At 39.4% G+C, this 22500-nt stretch overlaps 1 protein-coding gene across 7 annotated transcripts in view; it reads left to right on the forward strand.

Moving 5' to 3' along the window:
* Positions 1 to 18924, forward strand: part of LOC135115379 (uncharacterized) — a 49716-nt gene extending 30792 nt beyond the window's left edge. For 4 of the 7 annotated variants that reach the window (XM_064032095.1, XM_064032092.1, XM_064032094.1 and 1 more), the window contains exons 3-12: positions 586 to 768; positions 1954 to 2119; positions 2433 to 2601; positions 3592 to 3795; positions 4531 to 4723; positions 5405 to 5568; positions 6702 to 6975; positions 8159 to 8326; positions 9696 to 9881; positions 10582 to 18924. In XM_064032095.1, coding sequence (XP_063888165.1) covers positions 586 to 768; positions 1954 to 2119; positions 2433 to 2601; positions 3592 to 3795; positions 4531 to 4723; positions 5405 to 5568; positions 6702 to 6975; positions 8159 to 8326; positions 9696 to 9881; positions 10582 to 10640 — 1766 coding nt within the window. In that variant the 3' untranslated portion in view covers positions 10641 to 18924. The remainder of the gene's footprint in view (positions 1 to 585; positions 769 to 1953; positions 2120 to 2432; positions 2602 to 3591; positions 3796 to 4530; positions 4724 to 5404; positions 5569 to 6701; positions 6976 to 8158; positions 8327 to 9695; positions 9882 to 10581) is intronic. The other 3 variants (XR_010275974.1, XR_010275975.1, XM_064032096.1) reach the window with 3 other exon arrangements.
* The last annotated feature ends 3576 nt before the right edge of the window (positions 18925 to 22500 follow it).

Below are 22500 nucleotides of genomic sequence, written 5' to 3' on the forward strand. Positions count from 1 at the left end.
ATACCAGAAACAGAAGATAGAGGCATGTATACGAGAAACAAAAAAAATAGACGCATTTACACAGAGAACAGAACTCTTTAAAGTCCTTGAGTATTAGAAGCCATTAAATTAAGCCCTGTGTACTAAATAGATAATAACTCCTTACACTAACAACATAATGTAATGCAGACCCTCTCGTATACAAGAACTAAAACCAGGAGGGAAAAATCGTAACTTCCCTACTGTTTTTTTATGCTAACTTCCTCACTCCTCCTCCCTCTCCTCCTCTTCCTCCTCTCAGGCAGTAACCAGTATTTTCGCTCTATACTAGAAAGAGAGGTAGACAAAGGCACCTTGTAAACTGTAGAACTAGAACCAGATAATAATGATAACTTGTACTCTCCACTCTCCCAAACACTAATATATTCCCTCACTAACATCCTCACTCCTCTTCTTCCTCCTTCTGTCTATAAACTAAGATTACTAGAATTAGATAGGAAAAGAAACAGTAACTTTTTATCTCCTTACTAACTCCCCCACTCCCCCCAACACAGTCACTTCTGCCTTCCCTCATTAATCCCCCACTCCTGCTCCTCTCTCCACCAGCCCTGGGGTGCGTGATGGTCTTCCTGAATATCCACATGAGGTTTCTGGGGATCAGCATGCAGGAGGTGACATGGATCAACTCCGCCCTGCCGCTCTTTGCCCTCATTGGCCCGCCCATTGTGGGGATGGTGGCCGACAAGCTGGGACACTACAGGGCCATCACCATCATCTGCATGCTCTTTGGTGAGTGTTGTGTTGTGTTGTCTTGTGGTGTGGTGTTGTGGTGTTGGTGTGTGGTGTTGTGGTGTAGCATGTTATGTTATGGTGTATTATGTTATGTTGTGGTGTAGTATGGTGCATTATGGTGCCATTGAAAAGTTTCAGGGCAAGTTCTAACCAGATTAGACTCTTGAAACTTGAACTTAATAATGACAAACTTAATTGTATGACACTTTTTTTTCCCACTTTATTATTTTTCCTCTTAGTCTAAGACAGAAAGAAAAAGAAAGGTGTAATTTACTAATGACTGAATAAATAATCACATCATCATTTTTCGTAGTCTTAAACAGAAAGGAAAAGAAAATCATAATGCACTAGTGATAGGGCAAATATAACTCTTTCTTCCCATTAATTTTCCTCAGTTGCCTCAGAAAATTAATTCAGTAATGATCAAATAAATATAAAATTTTCTCCCATTATTGTCCTTGGCAGTTTCAAAATGTTACAAACTAAATATATAGCAATTATCTTTGTGTTTATTGTTAGATACATTTATTTAAATGTGTCTCTCTGAAGCTGGGCAGAGAGAGAGAGAGAGAGAGAGAGAGAGAGAGAGAGAGAGAGAGAGAGAGAGAGAGAGAGAGAGAGAGAGAGAGAGAGAGAGAGAATTTTTCCTGTTTTACTTTTTATGAGCTGCAGCTGAACACTTTCACTATCAGGTAATTGTTACCATAATCACCTGCATCTTTTTAGACACATATCTTTGCACTACAGTCTTTCACAAAGTTCTGTTGACTAAGAAAGAGGAAAAGCTCAACCTACTACACTCTTTCTCCTGTGTGTCTTTACTAACAATATTTTTAGTACTCAGAATAATCAGCAAAAAACAACATTAGCAGAGAAAGAAGGGTAAACATACCTTTCACCCACCTTTTGTACCCTTGGCTGCTCTTCATGCATAAAAGATAATTAGATATTTTTATGGATAGAGGTAAAAGGTAGATGCAAGTAGGCAAGGTAATATACTGTACCTTGAAAGCCCTGCACACAAACCAGTCCTCTAGAAATACAAGTGATACATAAATATTTGAAATGTTCTCTACAGGGACTGCCATGTGTAAGTTTGCCAGCTTCTTGCAGCTTCATTTGATATTCTTATTCTCTTATACAGACGAGTAGAAGTCCCTGATGAAATGTGATCTGTTCCAGCAATGTTTCTTCACGTTGGCCTCCTGTTTGTGCCATCCTGCAAGTCCACCAGTGCTGAGGACACCCCACTGTCCCTGCACTGCTCCTCCAATAAGGCCACGCTGGAGGTGGAGTCCTGCTTGTCCACCTGCTCCCGGCCCCTCCCCCTCATGTCCAATACCTTCCAGTAAGCTAGGCTCTTATCTGGACTGTTTTAAAAGACCACAGAGATGATCAGTCAGGTTCTCTTGAGTGTTCTTACTGATGGTACAGGATTGAAATCATGAATGTCCTCTTGAAAATCTATTAACATACAGCCTGTTAAAAGTGTAGAATCCTTACTAAACTATCACAAGAACCATGGAAACACTCTTGAAAACACTGATACCTTTCCCAAGAGCATGTTGAAAAGTAGACTTCTAACCCAAAAAATAACTAGGGTGACTGCCTCTCCTGTGATGCTAAACTCTAACCATATGACACCCTTCTGGCCTCCCTAGAGTGGACAACTGTCGGCTGGTGTGTGAGGAGCAGGTGACCATCAGGGAGGCAGGCAACGAGACCAATTTTGAGGGCGAGGCAGGCAAGGAAGACACCAGTGCACAGTTCTTCATGCTGCTGCAGCCAGCCCATGGCACCCCACAGTACCTGCCCTTTGATGGGGAGCAGGTAGGAGTGACTAGATAAGAACAGATGCTGATGCAGGAACAAGAGCTAGTTTTTTGGCTGGATGGTTGAGTCAGTTTGTTAAGATAAAAGGATATAATTTAGTTAACTTGCAGGTCTACTTGTTTGGGTGAGTTTTCATGAGTTTTTTCCTTGTTTTATAATTGTTTGGGTGTGTTCTTTAAGCTGTATTCTCAAATGCACTGGCCGCATTGATGGTTATTCAGGTTCTTGTGTTTATTTATTTTTCTTCCCATTAGTGATGCAGAATTCTTTGCATCATGAAACCACCCTGTGACTTCCACCAGTCTGTTAGTAGTAGTAGTAGTAGTAGTAGATAAGACACTGAAACATTTTACTTTATAGATGTTGATTAGTCTGTCTGTACGGGTGCTAGCTGATACTACTACAGTAATTCAATTCTGCTACTACTGCTACTACTACTACTACTACTACTACTACTACTGCTGCTACTACTACTACTACTACTACTACTACTACTACTACTACTACTACTACTACTACTACTACTACTACTACTACTACTACTACTACTACTACTACTACCACCACCACCACTACTACTACTACTACTACTACTACTACTACTACTACTACTACTACTACTACTACTACTACTACTACTACTACTACTACTACTACTACTACTACTACTACTACTACTACTACTACTACTACTACTACTACTACTACTACTACTACTACTACTACTACTACTACTACTACTACTACTACTACTACAACCATCTTACTACTACTTCTTCTATGATGACTACCACCACCACCACCACCACCACCACCAGTACCTTCCACATATACACTTACTGTCCTCTTCTCCTTTCTCTTGCATACACAAACTCCAAGACACTACCATAAAAACAATCATAATGACACGTTTGCATACAAATGGTGGCAGCAGAGGGATCCGCTCACAACCACACATCATCATAACAGACATTTTGTTTCTCCCAGCAGGTCACATTTAGGTTTAATGAGTCAGTGATGCCAGAAGAGGAGATGAGGAGAGAAAAGGAGGATGAGGAGGAGCACAAGGAGGAGGATGCATCTTGCCGATATTCTCTGCAGAACTTCCTGTATGAGAGCGCCAGTTACACCAACCTCTCCTGCCATACTAGGGAGCCGCACTGCCAGATTGTGTGCAACGTGACCAAGCAGGTGTGTTTGTGTTTGTTTACCTGGGTGTCTGTTTGTTTGTCTGTTTGTTTACCTGTTTGTGGTTAACCTGTTTTGATTCTTGTTGGTTTATGTTTGTTTGTTTTTTTTCTCACTTGTTTTTATTTACCTGTTTATTTTATCTTTATTTACCTGTCTGTTGTTTGTTTATGTTTGTGTTTACCTGTCTGTCTGTGTGTCTGTTTACCTGTGCATTTACTTCTTTATATTTACCTGTGTACATCTCCTTGTTTACATCTACCTCTTTTCTTTCCTGTCTTGTATTTACCTGTTTTCTTACCTGTCCTTATGTCTCTGTTTGTTTTTTCTTTTTATATACCTTTATTTACCTGTATATAATTGGTTGCTTGTATATATATTTCTGTACCTCCCATTTCTATTTGTATTTATGTGTTCATTGCTCTACTGTGAAAACTTTGACAATAGGGAAGTGTGGCTACAAGAATTTCTGTGTATGTATGCTTGTATATATGTATATGTATTTATGTATTTATGTACCTACTATTTGTATTTTTCTGTTTGCACTTTCCTTTCTTTTCCTTTTCTTTTTTTCCAGGATTGAATTATGTTTTTTATATTTTTCATCAGACCCAAGCTAATCTTCAGTAAAAACCTACTACAACATAAAATAATCAAACGCACACTAATGTTATTCAGACCTAACCTTACCTACCTTAACTTAAACCTCAAATCAAAACCACTATCTCTTTCCAACAGGGCAATGACACACAGCTGCTGGACACCTCGTCATGCTGCAGGGTGACGCTGTGGGTGTACTTCAGTCTTAGGGCACTGGCTGAAATGTTCTCCTCCATCCTGGTGTCGCTGCTGGAGGCTGTGGCGCTGACGATGGTCCACCAGCACAATGGAGACTACGGCAGGGAGAAGATGTTTGGTCTCCTCGCTGTGGGTGAGTCCTTGTGCATTTCTATTGGAGTGGCTAAGGGCTGGGAAAGAAAAGCTAGGTTAGGTCCTTTATACTTTAATAAACCAAACACATCTAGGTAGGCATTCCTTAATGTATCCTGTTGGTTTCCTTGAGTCTTGCTTTCCTTCCTGTGTTGGAATGGCTAAGAGCTGAGAGAGAGAGAGAGAGCTAGGTTAAGTCCTGTATACTTTTAACAAACCAAACACAACTATGTAAATGACCAAACACAGCTAGATAAACACTCCTAGGCTGTGGGTGAAGATGAATGGTACCTCAGGCCCTGCACACTATAACAAGGCAGACATTGCTAGATAAACGCTACTTAATACATCCCAGTGTTTCCTTGCAGCTCTCTCTTCATGCCTCTAAGACTAACTAAGGCTCTGAATACTAGAACAAGGTAAACATAGCTAGGTAAATACTTCTTAATATGTTCTAGTGTCTCCTTGCAGCTTTCTTTTCATGCCTCTCCTTGCTAAAACAAACCAAACACAGCTAGATAAACACTTACTATACCCTGATGGTTTCCTTGTAGGTCTTTTTACACTTCAAACATTAACTCAGGCCCTGTAAACTGTAACAAACCAAACACAGCTAAGCAAACACTCTGATGATACTGACATAACATTATTGGCCTTCATATGTCCTGGTGTCCCTTTCCAGCCCTCTTCACACCCCTCAGTGGCTTCCTGGTGGACTCCAAGGTGGGCACGTTTGGCATCTACAGCTATGCCCCGGTTTTCTATGTGTTTGGCACCCTTATGCTCATCACTCTTGTCACCACCTTCGCCCTGCCCATCCAGGTTAAGATCCAGCGTCGCAGCCTGGTACGTCCTGCTGTGTTTGTCTTGGGTGCTGTGTTGTTGATGGGTTGGTGTGGGAGTGTTATGTGTTTGTTTGTGATGCTGTGTTGGGGATGGGTTTGTGTGGGAATCTTGTTTGCTTTTTTATTACTGGGTGAGGGAGAGGTTCTGCTGGGGAAAGATTGGAGTGTATGAGTGTTTGTTTGTTCTGTTGTTATTTGGTGTGTTTATTGAGGAGTGGTGAGGGAGAAAAGGTTTGTTTGTTGAAGCTCTGTTGAGAGAAGCATTGGTGTGGCAGTCTGTTTATTGTACTGTTATTAAGGATTAGTGAGGGAAAGTCTGTTGTTTATTGTGTTGCTGTTGGATTTATTGATTGAGGTTCTAAAGGAAAGATTGGATGTGAAAAGTATATTGTTTATTCTTTTATTATCTCATTTATTCAATTTATTTATCATCATTATCATTGCTCTGTTTCACATTCTTATGACATTTAGTTTGATGAGAGGGAAATAGAGGATAAAAGATAAGAAAATATACTAAATACATATAGCACACACACACATCACTTCATCAATACCAGGTTAAAAAAAATATTGATGCACCACACACTGGCAGGCAGCTGAAAAGAAGCATAGCCCAACACACAACACTTCATTACTACTGAGTTGAAAAGAAAATTGACTCATTACTGTCACAACACACACACACACACATAGCACTTCATCATTACTAAGTCAACCCTGTCACTGCTATTTGCCACATCTTTCCTCAGTTACCAAGCATTCTGAGACATTTCCTCTTGCCATTTTCTTCTTTCTTCTTTCTTCTTCTTCTTCTTCTTCTTCTTCTTCTTCTTCTTCTTCTTCTTCTTCTTCTTCTTCTTCTTCTTAGTCTTCTTAGTCCTTTCTACCCCCTTCTTTCTTGGCTATGCTTATAAGGGTTTCATACATTGTTGTTAGTGGACTGTTTCTTATCACAGTGAAAGAGTGAAAAAGAAAACTGACACATTAATTAATTTTTGACAACTGCTTTTGATTGTTCAGGGACCAGCACCTCATTGGGCCTTTTATTTTTTATTATAATTTTGTTGCTCTTGATTAGTGCCCCTCCCATATAAAAAAAATAAATAGATAAAAAAAAACTCTGTCACTGAACAGCTGAAGAACATGGCCCAGCTGGTGCGGACGGCTGAGCTGAGTGTGCTGCTGCTGATCATGACGATCCTGGGCACCTTCTGGGGGTACCTCATCACCTTTGTCTACCTATACCTGGAGGACCTCAAGGCCAGCAAGCTGCTCATTGGCCTCACCACCTCCTTCAGCATCCTGCCGTCCGTGCCCTTCCTCTACCGCAGCGGCGTGGTGGTCAAGTACTGTGGCCACCACTACCTCATCATGCTGGCCTTTGTGGGCTACTGCGTCAGGTTTGCTGGTCAGTTTCATGGGTGTGTGTTGGTCTGTTTTTGTTCCTGATGGGGTGGAGTTATGTTTGTCATGTCTGTTTTGATTTTCTGGTAGGGTTGGGTCAAACTTATTATGTGTTTTTATAAGGGGAATTGTTATATTTTTCTTTAGTTTTGTGGGTGTGTTTGTGAGTGTGGCCTGCTTTTGTTCTGACTGGATGGAGTTAAGTTTGTTATATCTGTTTTGATTTTGGTACAGTTGAGTTAATCTGTATGTGCTTTTATAAGGGGAATTGTTATATTTTTCTTTAGTTTCATGGGTGTGTGTTGACCTGTTTTTATTTCTGATGGGGTGGAGTTCATCTTATTAAGTCAGTTTTCATTTTTCATGGGGACAAGTCAAGCTTATTATGTCTTTTTTATAAGTGAAATTGTTATATTTTCTTTAACTTAATCTGTATGTACTGTTTGTGCCCACATGCCATTTCCTCCAGTGAAATGTTTGGTTGATCCTTTGTGGTGCCTAGATCAGTGTTTGTCTGCATACTCTTAACTGTGTCTTGCTGAGTTTCTTGCTGTGTCATTTTAGTGTTAGGTGTGTGTAATTACCTAGTTGTGTCATACAAGAAAGGAGCTGTGCTTGTACTGGCCTGCCACTGTGTCTATTATCATCTAACTTGGCCTTGAAATTATGAATAGTGTTTGCTTGCACCACATCCTTGTTGAGACAGTTCCATGTATCAACTGCTCTTTGTGGAAAACTGTTATCTTTTATATCTCTCCTACAAATTTCTTTTTCCAGCTTCTTTTCATGCCTCTCATATCTCTTGTAGCCCATGTCATAATTTCGTTGGTGTCGACCTTTTCCAGTCCTTCCATTAGTCTATATATCGCAATTAAGTCTCCTCTCTACCTTTGTTTCAGAGTCGGAAGGTTTAGTTTTTCTAGTCTCTTTTCGTATGTCTCATTACTTAATGCTGGGGTCATCTTTGTTGCTGCTCTTTGTATCTCTCCAGTTTCCTGATATGTTTGTGTGTGTGTGTGTGTGTGTTACTTAAATCTGTAACTAGCAGGCTACCTCCCTAACTAAGCCAGCCCATCTCTGCACCTCCCTTCACCTCCTTTAACTCAGCCAACCCCTCCCTGCCCCTCTCTGCACCCCCGTAACTCATCCCCTCCCTGCCCCTCCCTTAACTCAGCCCCTCCCCACAGGCCTGTCTTACATCACCAATCCGTGGTGGGTGGCCCTCATCGACACCTTGGAACTCTTCACCCTCAACCTCCTCAATGTGTCAGCGGCAACTCTTGCCTACAAGCTCGCCCCCAAGACCTTTGTGGCTACGGCTCAGGCCCTTGTCTGGGTGTCCCACTACAACATAGGTCAGTAGATGGCATAGGTGAACATTAGAACATGAGAAAATAAGGGACTGATTGATTTATTGATTTGATTTGATGGTGCTGCTGCAAAATGTTCAAAGCAGCAAAGATGACAGGTTAAAATATTTATAGTGAAAACAAAATGGTAATATGGCAGAAATGTTAAAAAGTAATAGAAATGTGAATATATAAAGGGAAATGGGATGAACCCGTGGAAACTTTATAAGGGGAGCTGCAAGAAGACATCAAGCCTACACATGGCAGTCCCTTTGTAAGACAGATACACTTACCTATTTCCACCTGTCATTTCCATCTATAAACTTGTCTAATCATCCTTTTCCTATCATTTACATATGGGGGAGGTCAGAAAAAAAAAAAACCCACTAATTAGTGTTTGAGGAAGTCCCAGTACCCATTTCTTGCAGTAGTTTATGTCATAGGAATGGGGGTTAAGACAGAAGCAGGTAGTGAGTTCCAGAATTTACCAGTGAAAGTTGTAAAGAAGTGAAGGTGCTGGTTTACTCTTGCACTAGGGAGGTGGACAAAGTCAGAGGAAGGGGAGATAAACAGAAGCAGAGAGTGAGTTTCAGAGTTTACCAGGAAAATGGGTGAAGGAGTGAAGGTGCTGGTTAACTCTTGCACTAGTGAGGTGAGCAGAATAGGGGTGAGAGAAAGTATAAGGTTAAATATATTCAGGTTATCCTTTTTATTTATGATGTGGAATGAGATAGAAGGTAAAGGAATATATTGAAGTTTTGTTTATGTTTGGATATGATGTGAGGCTGCTGAATGGAGGATTGTGGTGAGTTTGGGAAGTTTTAGAAATGGTGGTGAAATTTTTTATTGTCTGAAGTGCTTGTTGAGAAGATAATGGATGAGTATTGTGATTTATGGCAATGCTGAGGATTATGATGGTGATAATGATGATGGTTGTGTTGATGATGAGGATAATAATGATGGTAATGATGGTTATGATGATGAGGAGAAAGATGATGATAATAAAAAGCTGCATTATATGATGCTAATGAGTTGAGCTAGGTTTGGGCAAGATAACAACAAAAACAACAATGAAAATGATAATGATAATGACATCTTGAAAATTCCTCCTTTCTTAGTCACATAACCTCACCATAGCTTCACCAGAACCTCACCACAACCACACTACAGCTACACCACACCCTCACCACAACCACACCACAACCAAACCACACCCTCACCACACATTTGCTATAGCCACACCATAACCTCACCAGCGTCCCTACAACTACACCACAAACTTGCCACAGCTACACCACAATCACACCATAACCACACCACACCATATAACCTAACCAAACCTAACCCAATGCCCTTCACTGCATCCTTGCCTCAGGTCGGTGCATTGGGACCTTCGTGGGCGGCCACCTGCTGGTGAAATATGGTCACAGGCGAGTGTTCCAGGGTGCCTCAGTGATGGCTGCTACATGTGCTGCTATATACCTCAGCCTGCACCAGCTTATTAACTACTGCAAGGCCCAGAGGAGTGCTGCCCCTAAGCCACAGCCAGTCAGGGAGAATGGTGCGTGTTTTCTTTGCTGTTTTGATTACTTTGTTTGTGTATTTTTGCGTATTTATTTGTTTTTTTTCTCTTGGTGGGTTTAATGGGTGTTTCTTTGTTGTTTTGGTTCCTTCATCTGTTTTATTTATTTATTTATTTATTCATTTATTTATTTTCACTTACCTTCATACATGCTGTTTCTCCATGTTGTGGAATCTGGCCAGTGCTTATTCATTGGAGCTGATCTTTCTTTCTGTTTACTTATTTTGTTAGTAGTATGTTTTCTTTTGTGGGTTTGTACCTATTTTTATTTTTAGCATTAACCTCAGTAAGTATTTGTATGTGTTCTTGATTATTCATAAACACTCTTATTTCCTTAATTATCACATTCACCATACTCCCCACATCACTTCCCTGCACTTCATTGTAACAACTGCATTTTTTCTATATAAATTTTGTTGCCCTTGACTAGTGCCCCTCTTACATAAAAAAAAATAAATAAATAAATAAAAACTTTCTTACAGTCCACTATAATGACTCTTATCCCATCACCTAACCTAACCTAAACTTAACCTATCCTAACTTAAACTAACCTAACTTAACTTGACTTAACCTAACCTAATCTAACCTAACCCAATCCAACCCAACCCAGCCTGACCTGACCTGATCTGACCTGACATGACCTAACCTGACCTAAGCTAACCTAACCTATCCCCCACAGGCAACATTCCCAATGGCCGCTACACTCCCCTGGCTGTGGCAGAGGATGAGAGGTTTTGATGGAGGCCTGCACTAGACATCAGCAAGTCAGGTTACCACAGCTGGCTGGGGGAAGTGTGTGAGGCGGCGCTGAAATGAAAAGCTCTGTGATATTTCAGGCTGAAGTTTATACCAGGTGATGATACATAGGGACCTTCACAACAGGATATAGTCATGTAAATATGACCCTTAAGCCATTACTGTTAGTGCTTATGATGTGTTTGTGTGTACAAGAACAACCCCTCCCCCTTCCCCTCTCCAGAGAATGTTATGCCAGAAGTTAGAGGAACTGATCCAGGTTTTTGTGTTATGAAGGGATTGAGTTTTCATGTTCTGTTAATGGAAGGGAATGTGTAGGTTGTGTGGGGCTACTCTGAGGGGCTGTGGGGTCTTCTGAGGGGGTGTGTGGTCTTGTGAGGGTCTCTATCACCTGTATGGCTGTGTGAGGGGCTGTTTAGCTTTCCGAGGGTCCATGTGGCCATGGGAGTCACACTTGGGGGCAGGATATGGTGCTATGAGCGTGTCAGTCCCTTGGCCAAGCACATTGTTGCCGCAGTCACTAGTGTATGTACAAGATTAGCATTGACGTGAGTACCCTGCTTCACTCCGGTCAGTGCTACGTCAACCAAACCCTGAATGTACAATGAAGTAGCCGTATGTGTGTGTATATAGCGAACAGTGACCACAGCTGGTGCCCCTCATGTCTCAGTGTCTGTATATCTTGTGTGCATGGCTGAGGTGACCACTGCCAGCCTGTGTTATTCCTGGAGGGGCTCAGCAGGACTAAGTGGTGTCCAGAGAGACTGAGTGATGTTCCTTAGCACAGCAGCATGTGGAGGTGTGGAGACTTTCTGTGTGAGAGATGCTGTGCTGGGAGGAGGAGGAGGAGGAGGAGGAGGAGGAGGAGACTAGTTTTCCCTCATCTTTGTTAATGAGGCTGAAGGAAACTCATGTATATGGTGCCAAAAATTGAAGAAAGACATGCTGTGAGGAAGAAAAAACAAGACAAAAAAGTAAAAAAAGTATAGATACATATATATATGTATTAAATAACAAATAACTCCACTTGTATCCTTGTCAGTCTGTCTGTGTGTCTACCTATCTGTCTGTTCATCATCCTCACCAAGTAATCTTAAGATGACCCTGTAATTACCAAGCATCCAGACAACACTACATCTACTGTCTGTCTATCTATACATCCACTCTTTACTTATACTACTCTGCATGTTTGTCCATCATCCATTTTCAGTAACCACCCACACAACTCTGCATCTGTCTACCTATCAATCCATCACTCTCAGTATGAAGCCATAAGATAATGATGCTTTTACCAATCACCCACATGACTCTTGATCTTCCCTGCCTGACTCCTGCCTCTGTGTTACCTTTAGATGTATGTTACTCTTAAACCAGACCCTAGCTGAAGTATTAAGTGTGCATGGAAACTCAGCCCATTCAGTCCATCCAAAGACTGTGTTGGGATAGTAAGGAGGGTATGTCTTGTTACCAGTCAGTGTTACCATCTAGGGCTGGTGTGGTGTGTGTTATGGTGTGGTAAGTGGTGAGCGCCCATGAGTATTGTATTATGGTGATGTTACCTACCTTGGTGGTGAATTGTTGCTAAGAGTACAGTTGTGTTACCATCTGTTATGTAACTTTGAAGTATATCTGTCTATCTGTCTATCTGTTGGTCTATTTGTGTTTTGTTGTGTTGTGTTTTGTTGTTTTGTGTGTACTTACCATGTATGTGTGTGTTTCTTATTGTTATTTTGTTTGTGGTTATTATTATTATTATTATTTTTTTTATTGTGCATGTGTTGCAAAAGGTATGTCTGTAGCAGTATTGTCTTGTTTCTGTATCTATATTATTTATGTCTTTTTTGTTTTTGTAATTGTTGAAGGATGTAGTAGTATTGTCTTTTCTTCTTCCTTTCCTTATTTTAACAACTGAAAAGGAGTATGTGGTGGTATGATATCTTCCATTTGTCTTATTTTTATTTGTTGCTATTGAAAGCATGTATGTTGTTGTACTATGTTTTTTTTTTCATTTTGTTTTTATTTTTTGTATTTTAAAATATGTAATAGTAGTATCATGTCTTCCTTTTTTCTTCTTCCTCTTTTCTTTCTAGTTCAGAAACTGGTAAGAAGGATGTATGTACTCGTATATGTTTTTGTCCTCTCACTCTCTCTTTTTTTCCTATTGTAGGTCTTGTTCAGTATATATATATATATATATATATATATATATATATATATATATATATATATATATATATATATATATGCATAGTATACCACATGTTTTTAGCTAGTCTCTTAATGTTAACTTTAAGCAGTGTAATCAATATTCACTGTTATGAAAGTTTAGTGAGAATGAACCAAGTTGTAATACAAGGAGCACGTTTATTGCTGCTCTCTCAGGAAGACACCAGTGATGTCCTCCACTCAGTCTTGCCACAGACCACTCCTGCCAGTGTCCTTCACTAACTGCATTGTAATAACTGGAAGTACAAGGGCCCCAGAAGCAAAGGGGATTGACGATAGTTTTATCCTCACGTCTAGGTCTGCAGTAAAACAGCAGAGTGCATTATCTCCAAAAGTCCTGGTACCTGTGGAATTGGCAGAAAGTGATAAATCAAATGCTTATGGTGAATTACACCTATCTTGCCATTGTACCCAGCTCTGTACAGACACATTGCATTAACTCCTCAGTTTTTCCTCAGTATTACAAATCTTGATCATTGATTTTCTTGAAATGTGGATTTCAGAATTAATGCACCCTGACTTTTTGCTATATATATATATATATATATATATATATATATATATATATATATATATATATATATATATATATATATATATATATATATATATATATATATATATATATATATATATATATATATATATATATATATATATATATATATATATCTTCCCTGCAGGGCACTGTGCTTCTTACCTCCATGCCAGGGGTTCACTTTCCAGCAGGGCGACTCTCAAGGGTAAAAAATTATCTTGTCTTCAGGTGAATTTCTGAGTACTATTTCTACAGTGCTCTGAAGGGATGTGATGGTGTGATGTGTTAGTTTTGTTCTTGCTTTGTGTGAATAACCTTGGTGATTCATGCAGAGAAAACAGAAACCTACAGGCACTAGAATATTTGAATTACTTAATTACTCTTTTTGTTACCTCTGATTACTTATTCATACTTTTAATTCATAAATGTGAATTCTGCATCTGTAAATCAGGGTAAAGCACAAGATTATGGATGTAAATCAAACTTTCATAGATTGAAATTTGCCTTTAGTCCTTTCCTTTTATTCACCAATACTTTCATTCATCTTCATAGTGACTTGGAATGGTAATGAGATGCTACTTCACTTGGGTAACTCTTTGCAACAGCATGAAATAAAACAAAACTAAAAAGCCTTAATTACCACTTGATACTCATTTTACTGCTGCTGGTGTCTCTTCATATTATTTTTTTTTTAATTTGTGGATGTGAATTCTGCTTGTGTAAAAAAGGACAATGGATAAAATTCTCTTCATAAATGATACATTCATGGAGAGATTCACCTTTACTTCTTTGCTCTTCTTCTGCAACACTTCTCTTCCTTGCCTCAAGCAGTACAGGACAAGTGAGTGAGTGTGACTGTTGTCGTGTGTCCTGTAGGGTGGCACGGCACTGTGGTGTGAACCAATAGTCCGTTACGCACTCTGGGGAGTCTGGGAAACACAGTATTGGAGGACCAGATTGTATTGTGACCACTGGACTAAAAGTTATATGTATACAGGTCCTCATGCATGTATTACTCATTCCCTGTTGTGTAATGTATATTGCATACATACCTACATATTTGTATGTTATTACTTTTTTACTCTAAGAGAAATACTATTCAGATTTGATATGAGTGAGAATCTGTATGTTAGTAATCAGTAAATTTTCAGCCTTAGCTAGACTGTGTTGCCGATGAGATATATTAACTCCCTGCAGCCACCACAGTGAACCCTTGCTGTAATGAGCCACCAGAGGGCAAGACTAGCTTATTTCCAAAAACTGCCTCTATCTGATGGTTGTTACAGTGAAGTCTTTTAGCAAACTCAGGTCGCTATATAAAGGCAGTCATTCAGTAATATATATTTGTACAACACTCACTGTATCTTTCCTGACTTTCTGCTGTATTTAGTGAAGATTAGTTCACTGTGTGCTGTGGGTGGGAGGCTCTGTGGACTTGTTATATTTTTGCTTCACAACAATGCCAGGCTTGTTCAGTGGCTCAGAACATTCCTCACATCCAGCAGTTACTGTACCAGGGTTTGCTGCATGGGGGTGCACTGTATCCTGTTACCAAATATGCCCTGAAGTGTTGCCACCTGTTGATGTGATGAGCTGGGTGAATAAGTTATGAGTGAGTGATGAGTGGTGAGTGAGTGGTGAGTGCTTCCCCTGATGGTGGTGGTGGTGGTGGGGGAGGGTAGGGATGCAGCTAGTCAGGAAGTCAGCAGCAGTATGAGTTGGTGGTGGCGGTGTGAGAGTTGCACAGATGACATGAGAGTCTGGGATTGATGGACATGTGATGAATATGATGATGTGCGGAAGCATCATTGATTGGCAAAGTGCAATACTGGAGATGATATACATAGATGATTAGTATACCTATTATTATTACCTATACATATGCTCAAATTAAAGAATATTAGTGGGTATAGTGTATGTACGTACAGTAATTGTCGAATCAGTTGTTAATTAAGCTAGACAATCCACCAACACTAAAGGTGAAAAAATAGATTAACATAGTGTAAATTTAATTAGATATTGAATAGAACTATATAAGATTCTAGCTATAACCCTTTCACTGCAATGTACTACAAATCACAGCATCTAAAATTTGACACAAAATTCAGAAGCATCTGTGAAAGAAAAAAAGATTAAGGCAACAGATTTTCCAATACCCAGCTGGTACACCATTCAGAAATGGCTGTGGGGTGAAAAGAAACATGTCAAAGGGTCTTATGATGAAGTATGGATGTGTCACGTAACAAAGATGTATGTATATATTTTTTGTTCTCTCCCTTTTTTGTCTATTTTTCTGGGTCTTGTTTAGCATACCAAATAGAAGGAGAAATGCATCAAGTAACAAAATAACAGTGAGAGGGTTAGATAGCATTGCAGTGACCAGGGTGGAGGATCAGCGACTGGTCTTGTAAGCCACCTGTCCTCCTTGGGTTGTGATGAGTGATGCACATTAGTCACTGGTGGGAGCGGCAAGCACTGGGCCTCCGCTGCTGCCCGATAGGTTCCCTCCGGCTCCCAGTTTGCCCAGAGAGCGCCGGGGTTCCTGATACCAAGCGTTAGTGTTAGGGTCTGTCTTTGTGTTCTGTAGGCCAGGCATTATTGTTTAGTAGGTGTGTTTGGGTGAGTGAAATGACTCCAGTGGGTTTTGTTGTGTCCGTGTGGGGTTAGGATATGTGTGTGTGTGTGTGTGTGTGTGTGTGTGTGTGTTTGATAGGTGTGTTTAGGTGACTGAGATGACTCCAGTGGGTTTTGTTGTGTCCATGTGGGGTTAGGATACGCGTGTGTGTGTGTGTGTGTTTGATAGGTGTGTTTGAGTGACTGAGATGACTCCAGTGGGTTTTGTTGGGTCGTGTGGGGGTTAGGATATGTGTATGTGTGTTGTGTGTTTGATAGGTGTGTTTGGTTGAGCGAGATGACTCCAGTTGGTTTTGTTGAGGTGGGTTATTGAGTCAAAGGAATTATGGTGCATGTGTGTGTGTGTTTTGTTTGAATGACCAAGATAATGCTATTATTGAGTTTATAAGGGACTAATCTGTGTGCATGTATGTGTGTGTTAATGATATACCTGTTTTTGCTTCATGTCTTACTCATTCCAACTTTTTTTTTATCAACCATTATCTGTTTTGTATATATATCATTGATGTTTTTATGAGTTTATCAGAAGACGTGCTTTGAGGGGTCTATCTGTCTGTCATTTTGTCTGTGCTGGGCCCCAAACTGTTTTCCGTATCATTTATTATCATCGTATATTTTTCTCCCGCTTATATTGACAGCAGTTCATAACGGTGTAGATAGTTGCACTAAAACCCCCAAGATTACAAGCCAATTAATCCCACACATATTCTACCAGTACAGTTGTTAGTCAGTAAGGAGACGGCAAGAGACGGACACACGCTCTGTCTGTCCGCTTGCCTCAAACATTATGTATTAATACTCTGATACATTTTCTATGCATTCTGTTGTTTGATTATCCTCTTATTTTTAAAGTTTATTTATTATTTTTTTGCGTAATGGAATGTATGGTGTTTCTTGAATTAGCATTGTGTTTTGGATTATTCTTTCCTTTTTCCTTAATTTCTTTAAGTCAATATGGAGTGTTTTGTGTTTCAATCAATTATTGGTTTCTCCAGTTACCTATCTTCTCTTTTGTATGAATGTGAATGAAGTGTTTTTGTATGAATTTAGTATGATTTGCAATTCACATTATTATTTTATGTATGAATAAGTACTTTTTGCCATTTAACACTTTTTTTTTAAGAATTAAATATCATCTACAATTCTACATTCTTTTTTCTTACTGTACTAAGTATTTTCAGTAACTCATATTTTTTTTATCTGGGCACACTTGTAAAGAATTGAATGATACTGTATCTACACTTTGCAACATTCATCATAGCAACATGGTCTTTGATACCACATTACAACTCTCACTCATGTCATTTTGCTCGTCACATCATATGATATCGCCAGCAACAACACACTAAACAATGGACTCCACAAACGACCCCAAAACCTGAGTAGATTTTGGCCGACCTTTCACTCTTTCCTATCAGTTTTTCCCTGCTACACAGGTATTTACTGCCCCACCACTACACAAGGAGTAACATACATAAATAGAAACACCACAATATTCCATTACAGAACTTTATTAATTACACAGGACACAACCCATCAACCCTATCAACATTTCACTTTTCTTTTCATACAGTCTCTTCATGTTAGTTATGTAGTTAATATGTTACTGTATCAAGTAGCCTGGTATTACTGGCACAAGCTTAAGAGGTGTTATACATGCAGTATTTGTTAAAGTACATTACCTTCCTTCATACAGTACTTTTTAGGATATATTAGGCTTATGGCAACAAGGCTTATGGCAACAGTGTGGACAGGTACAGTGGCTCCCAAAACTCTCTTTAAAGTAAGGTGTGAACTGTGGCATAATAAACAATATGAAACCTGCTGCTTGATCATGTGTGGCATTGGTAAGGTTGATATGCATGGATTCACGTGATGCTGATATGACCGCCTATTTTCTGGGTCGTAATATATGGCAATCATCCCTAGTGTGAAGGACTGCCAACTGTTGCCACTGTAATCACCAAACATGCCAAATAATATTGTCCAATGTGTCACAGAGTAGATCTCTTATTTATTAAAGATAGTTTTGGGAGCACCTGTACAGCCAGCACTCCTAGTACCAAGTCAGACTGCATCCACTGTACATGAGTCTAACATTTGGAGCAAGCTAACCCTAACAAGTATTGCATCCAGGAGACCTCTTACAGAAGTAATGCTACTAAGTTATGACAAGTGCAGTAGCTTGCTTTTGTATACATACTATGCTACCAGGCATGGAAATATTATGAACATGCTGCACACATTCTTAATATGGTGAGTTGACACATATTTCAGTGGTCTGTAATCTTGTACTTTCAAATCATTATCATCATTATACTGTTTAACATCCAAATTTTCCCTTATATTTTGATATCTTACTCTGCAAGTTTTAGTTTACACAGCAACAAAAAATCAACACTTCTTGTACTTCATAAGTTCAATCATTTTAATACACAAACCCCTAAATAAACAACCACACGGATATCAACATTATAAAAAAGGAAAGATATTGAAAAAAAATCCAACATATTGCATGGCTCTCGCTCTTAAGCTGAGCTGAGAACTCATGAAGGTATCATGATCAGAGTATAAATAGATTATCATAATCCACAATACACAATAAAACAGGTACAGTGATTAATGTCTAAGTTCCTACAGATACAGGTAAGCCAGCTGGACAAGCCCAAATGAGGGAGACGCAGGAAGGAAACAAGACAGGTGAAGAGAGTGCAATGTGTATGTAAAGATTAGAGAGGAAAGAATGGCTATGAATTGAATATTATTAAAGAGAGAGAGAGAGAGAGAGAGAGAGAGAGAGAGAGAGAGAGAGAGAGAGAGAGAGAGAGAGAGAGAGAGAGAGAGAGAGAGAGAGAGAGAGAGAGAGAGCAGTATAATCAACACTTACAAAATACAAACTGAATTGATGACCTCTGTATTAGTTAAGCAACAAAAATATACACAAAGAAAGATGCAGTACAGACAGACAAATCAAAGACAAATAGACAAATTTAAGCCACAGTAAAAAAAAAAATATATATAAACAAAACAACAGCAAATCACAACAACATCCATGTGATCTACAATTTTATGCAAGTGAAATGAAGAGAAAAAAAAAAAATAAATACTACACAGGTCTGGGATGAAACATACACCATGTACCAAGACTTATGTTATCTGAACACTTTTTGGGATGCCTCTCATAATTAGTAAGTTACAAGAAGGGAACTTTGAGTGTGTGTGTGTGTGTGTGTGTGTGTGTGAAAGGACATCTGAAGGCACGTCACTGGGCAGCTGGTTCATGAGGGAAATATTAAAGAGAGCCACCTCCGGGAATGACTCGTTTTCTGAGTTGTAAATCCTGGAGGAGATACAGTAATATCACAGTTTGGGTTGACACACCACCAACTCCTCCTCCTCCTCCTCCCTACTCCTTAAAACCTTTCTAGTATTTAAATCTTTTCTTTTTCTTTAATTTGTTAAGTTTTCTTTTAGTTAAAGCCCCTTTTTCTTCAGGTAATTATCTGTTTTGTCTTCCTCTTCTCAGTTTGAATCTCTTTCTTGCTTTTTACATCTTTTTTTTTTAACTCTTTTTACTCCTCCACCTCCTCCTTCTCCACCATCCTCATCTCTTCTGCCTCCTTACACCTCTACATCCACCTCCTCCTCCTCCTCTTCTCTTCCACCTCAACATCATCTTCCAACACCATCCTCCTCTCTACCTTATACCTCCACATCATCCTCTTCCTCCTCCTCCTCCTCCTCCTCCTCCCCAGTCCGCTGCTCCACTCCGGCCACTGCTGTCTCATCCTCCCCCACCTCTATGTTGACGTTGATCTCAAGTCGGAGATGAATGTTGGTCACCATGAAGCCGACAGCAATGATGAGTGGCAGACGGACCCGAGACGCCCAGGCCAGTTTGAAGAGGAACGACAGCAAAGGGGGAAGGCCTCTCGACCCCCCCACCAGCACTGTTGTTAGGTCACGCAGCATCCCAGCACCACCAGCCAATCAGCACTGTCTTTCTTCCTTCCTGTGGTGGTAATGGTTGGTGGTGATTTGTTGTTGTGATTCTATTGGTGGTTTTGAGAGATTCAGAAATGCCTTGCTACAGAGATGATTCCCCAGGTTCTCAGGAGTGTTTCTCTGATTCATGATATAGATATTTTGTTAATCTGTCCTTAGAACTGCAAAAATACTCTTAAAAACCTGTGTAACTTCATATAGAGCCTTCTGAATGTAGTGGTGTGGTGCAGGAGTGTTTCAAATTATGGCCCTGAGTTTGGCTTTATTTCTCACTGATTAACATTGCCTATCCTAACTAGAGTATAGCCTTAACTAACTTTAGCTAATCTGAGTCTAGCCTTACCATAATAAACTTTACCTAACCTAATATAATGAGTCTAATCTTATACATCCTTATATAACTTCAGTCTGGCCTTACTTCACCCTAACTAACTTAACCTAACTTGAGTATGGGTTTAAGTATCCAAATGTAACCAGTCTGGCCCAAACTTACCCTAACCTAATATACCTACTACAATAAAATATTTATTGAACAAATTTGAGTTAACCTAATTCGGCTTGACTATACCTTGCTTTAGTATACTTTGACTAACCTAACCTAACCTGAACGAATTTGCATGTGATCTTAACTTACCTAATTTACTGTAACGTAATGTAATTTTACTTGAACTATGCATCTAACAGTAGCAAACTTAACATAAGCCGAAGGAACATGAATCTGACTTGACTTGACCCAACATCACTTTACCCAGATATTCTTAAAGGCAAAAGGAAACAGGAAACGTAATCACCATATCAGTCAAAACAGATAAGACATTTCCTTTACTGTCACCTTACTGAGAACTGAGCAAATAACGCATGACTTTATTTCCTCTATATATTTACCTTATCACAGGGGTCCAGGGAGCAGCAGGGACGTATCTGAGGAAAGGGGAGGCTCAGAGAAGGGAATGTTACAGAAATAAAAACACCCACCTGGCTTCCCGACGCGCCTACTGCGTGTTTACGTTCACCACCATCCGGATTTGACAATAATGGAGGCCTTCGCTCAAAATATCGACATGTTAAAATATTGTCAAAATCTCAGTATCTTTTCAAACATTCACAAAAAAATATAAGTATGTTAAAGTAAGAAACAAAAAAATAATGTAACTATCTATATATCCACGTTAATGATATAGTTTATATTTATAATATTGAAATAATGAAATAATCTAAAAACTCATGTACCTATCTATACATACATCCATTAAAACACTGCCATGTTCAGATAATATCAACACCCCTGTACTGTTGTCCACATAACGGTAACCTAACCTAACATAACTTTATTTTATTTTATCTTGACTGACCTACCGTAGCCTAATCCTACTTTATTTTACTTTGACTAACTTGATCTAATCTAACCTTACGTTACCTAACCTAACCCAACCTGAACATATGATGCTGGTGCAAAGTGCTAAACTGACCTGCAATGAATGCACTATAAAACATACAAGGAAAAAGAAAACCTCCTTTTCATAATATTCATAATAAACATTGAGCATTCACCTATATTCTTGTAAATGAAATGTGGATTAGGATAAAACCTTTATAACAATGTAGTAAAAATAAATGCCTATCGCCTTACGTTCTACTTTCTTTGATCACTTCACACACTTTACTCCTTCATTTTCTCCAGCTCTTCATTTCTCTGTTCTTAACTTACCTACCCCATTCATTCATTCATGCAATAAACATGGAGGGTAGGGTAGAACATGGAAGTATATAATAGAATGGGGGTGGCATAACATGACAGTTGAAGCCAAGGCGCCATTGGTCCGCCGCTTCACTCATAACATAACACTGATCAGCTGATGGGCGTCTAATAGAAGTGTCTCCTGTTTTTCGACTCTTTCTCCACAATGTCTACCTGTTCAGCCTTCGGATGTACACAGAGAAAATATAATGACTCTTTAATATTTTACAGGTGAGCTGAGAACTGTATAGCTAGATGCATGTGACAAGAATAGATAAAAACACTGAGTTGAAATGCAGCATCACTGTACCATAATGAGTGTACGTACAGTACCCTGCTGGAAACGTGACAGACCTGTGGGCGAGAATGTAAACTAATCCGTGCATCATTAATGCAAAATATCCTACGAGTACTGATCATCGTTATGTAAATGTAGCAGTGAAATAATGATTGTTATATCCTTACGCGATGGGAAGAACTAGATAGGCATTAAAAAGAAGCCAACTATGAAATGTTGGCAATTTTTTTTCTTGGAGGAAATAAATGTGTAGTTGTTGGTGTGGATGCAATTAGTAGCGTGGAGGACGAGTTTGGTGTCTTGAATGTCCTCTCTGGCCTTGAAGTGGTGCTTCTCCACGCATTATGCTGTGAAGATCGTACTGTGTTGAATATGCGTCGTCTGACTTCTTTAGTTTATGATC

Source organism: Scylla paramamosain, chromosome 29 (assembly GCF_035594125.1).
Source record: "Scylla paramamosain isolate STU-SP2022 chromosome 29, ASM3559412v1, whole genome shotgun sequence".
Lineage (NCBI taxonomy): Eukaryota > Metazoa > Arthropoda > Malacostraca > Decapoda > Portunidae > Scylla > Scylla paramamosain.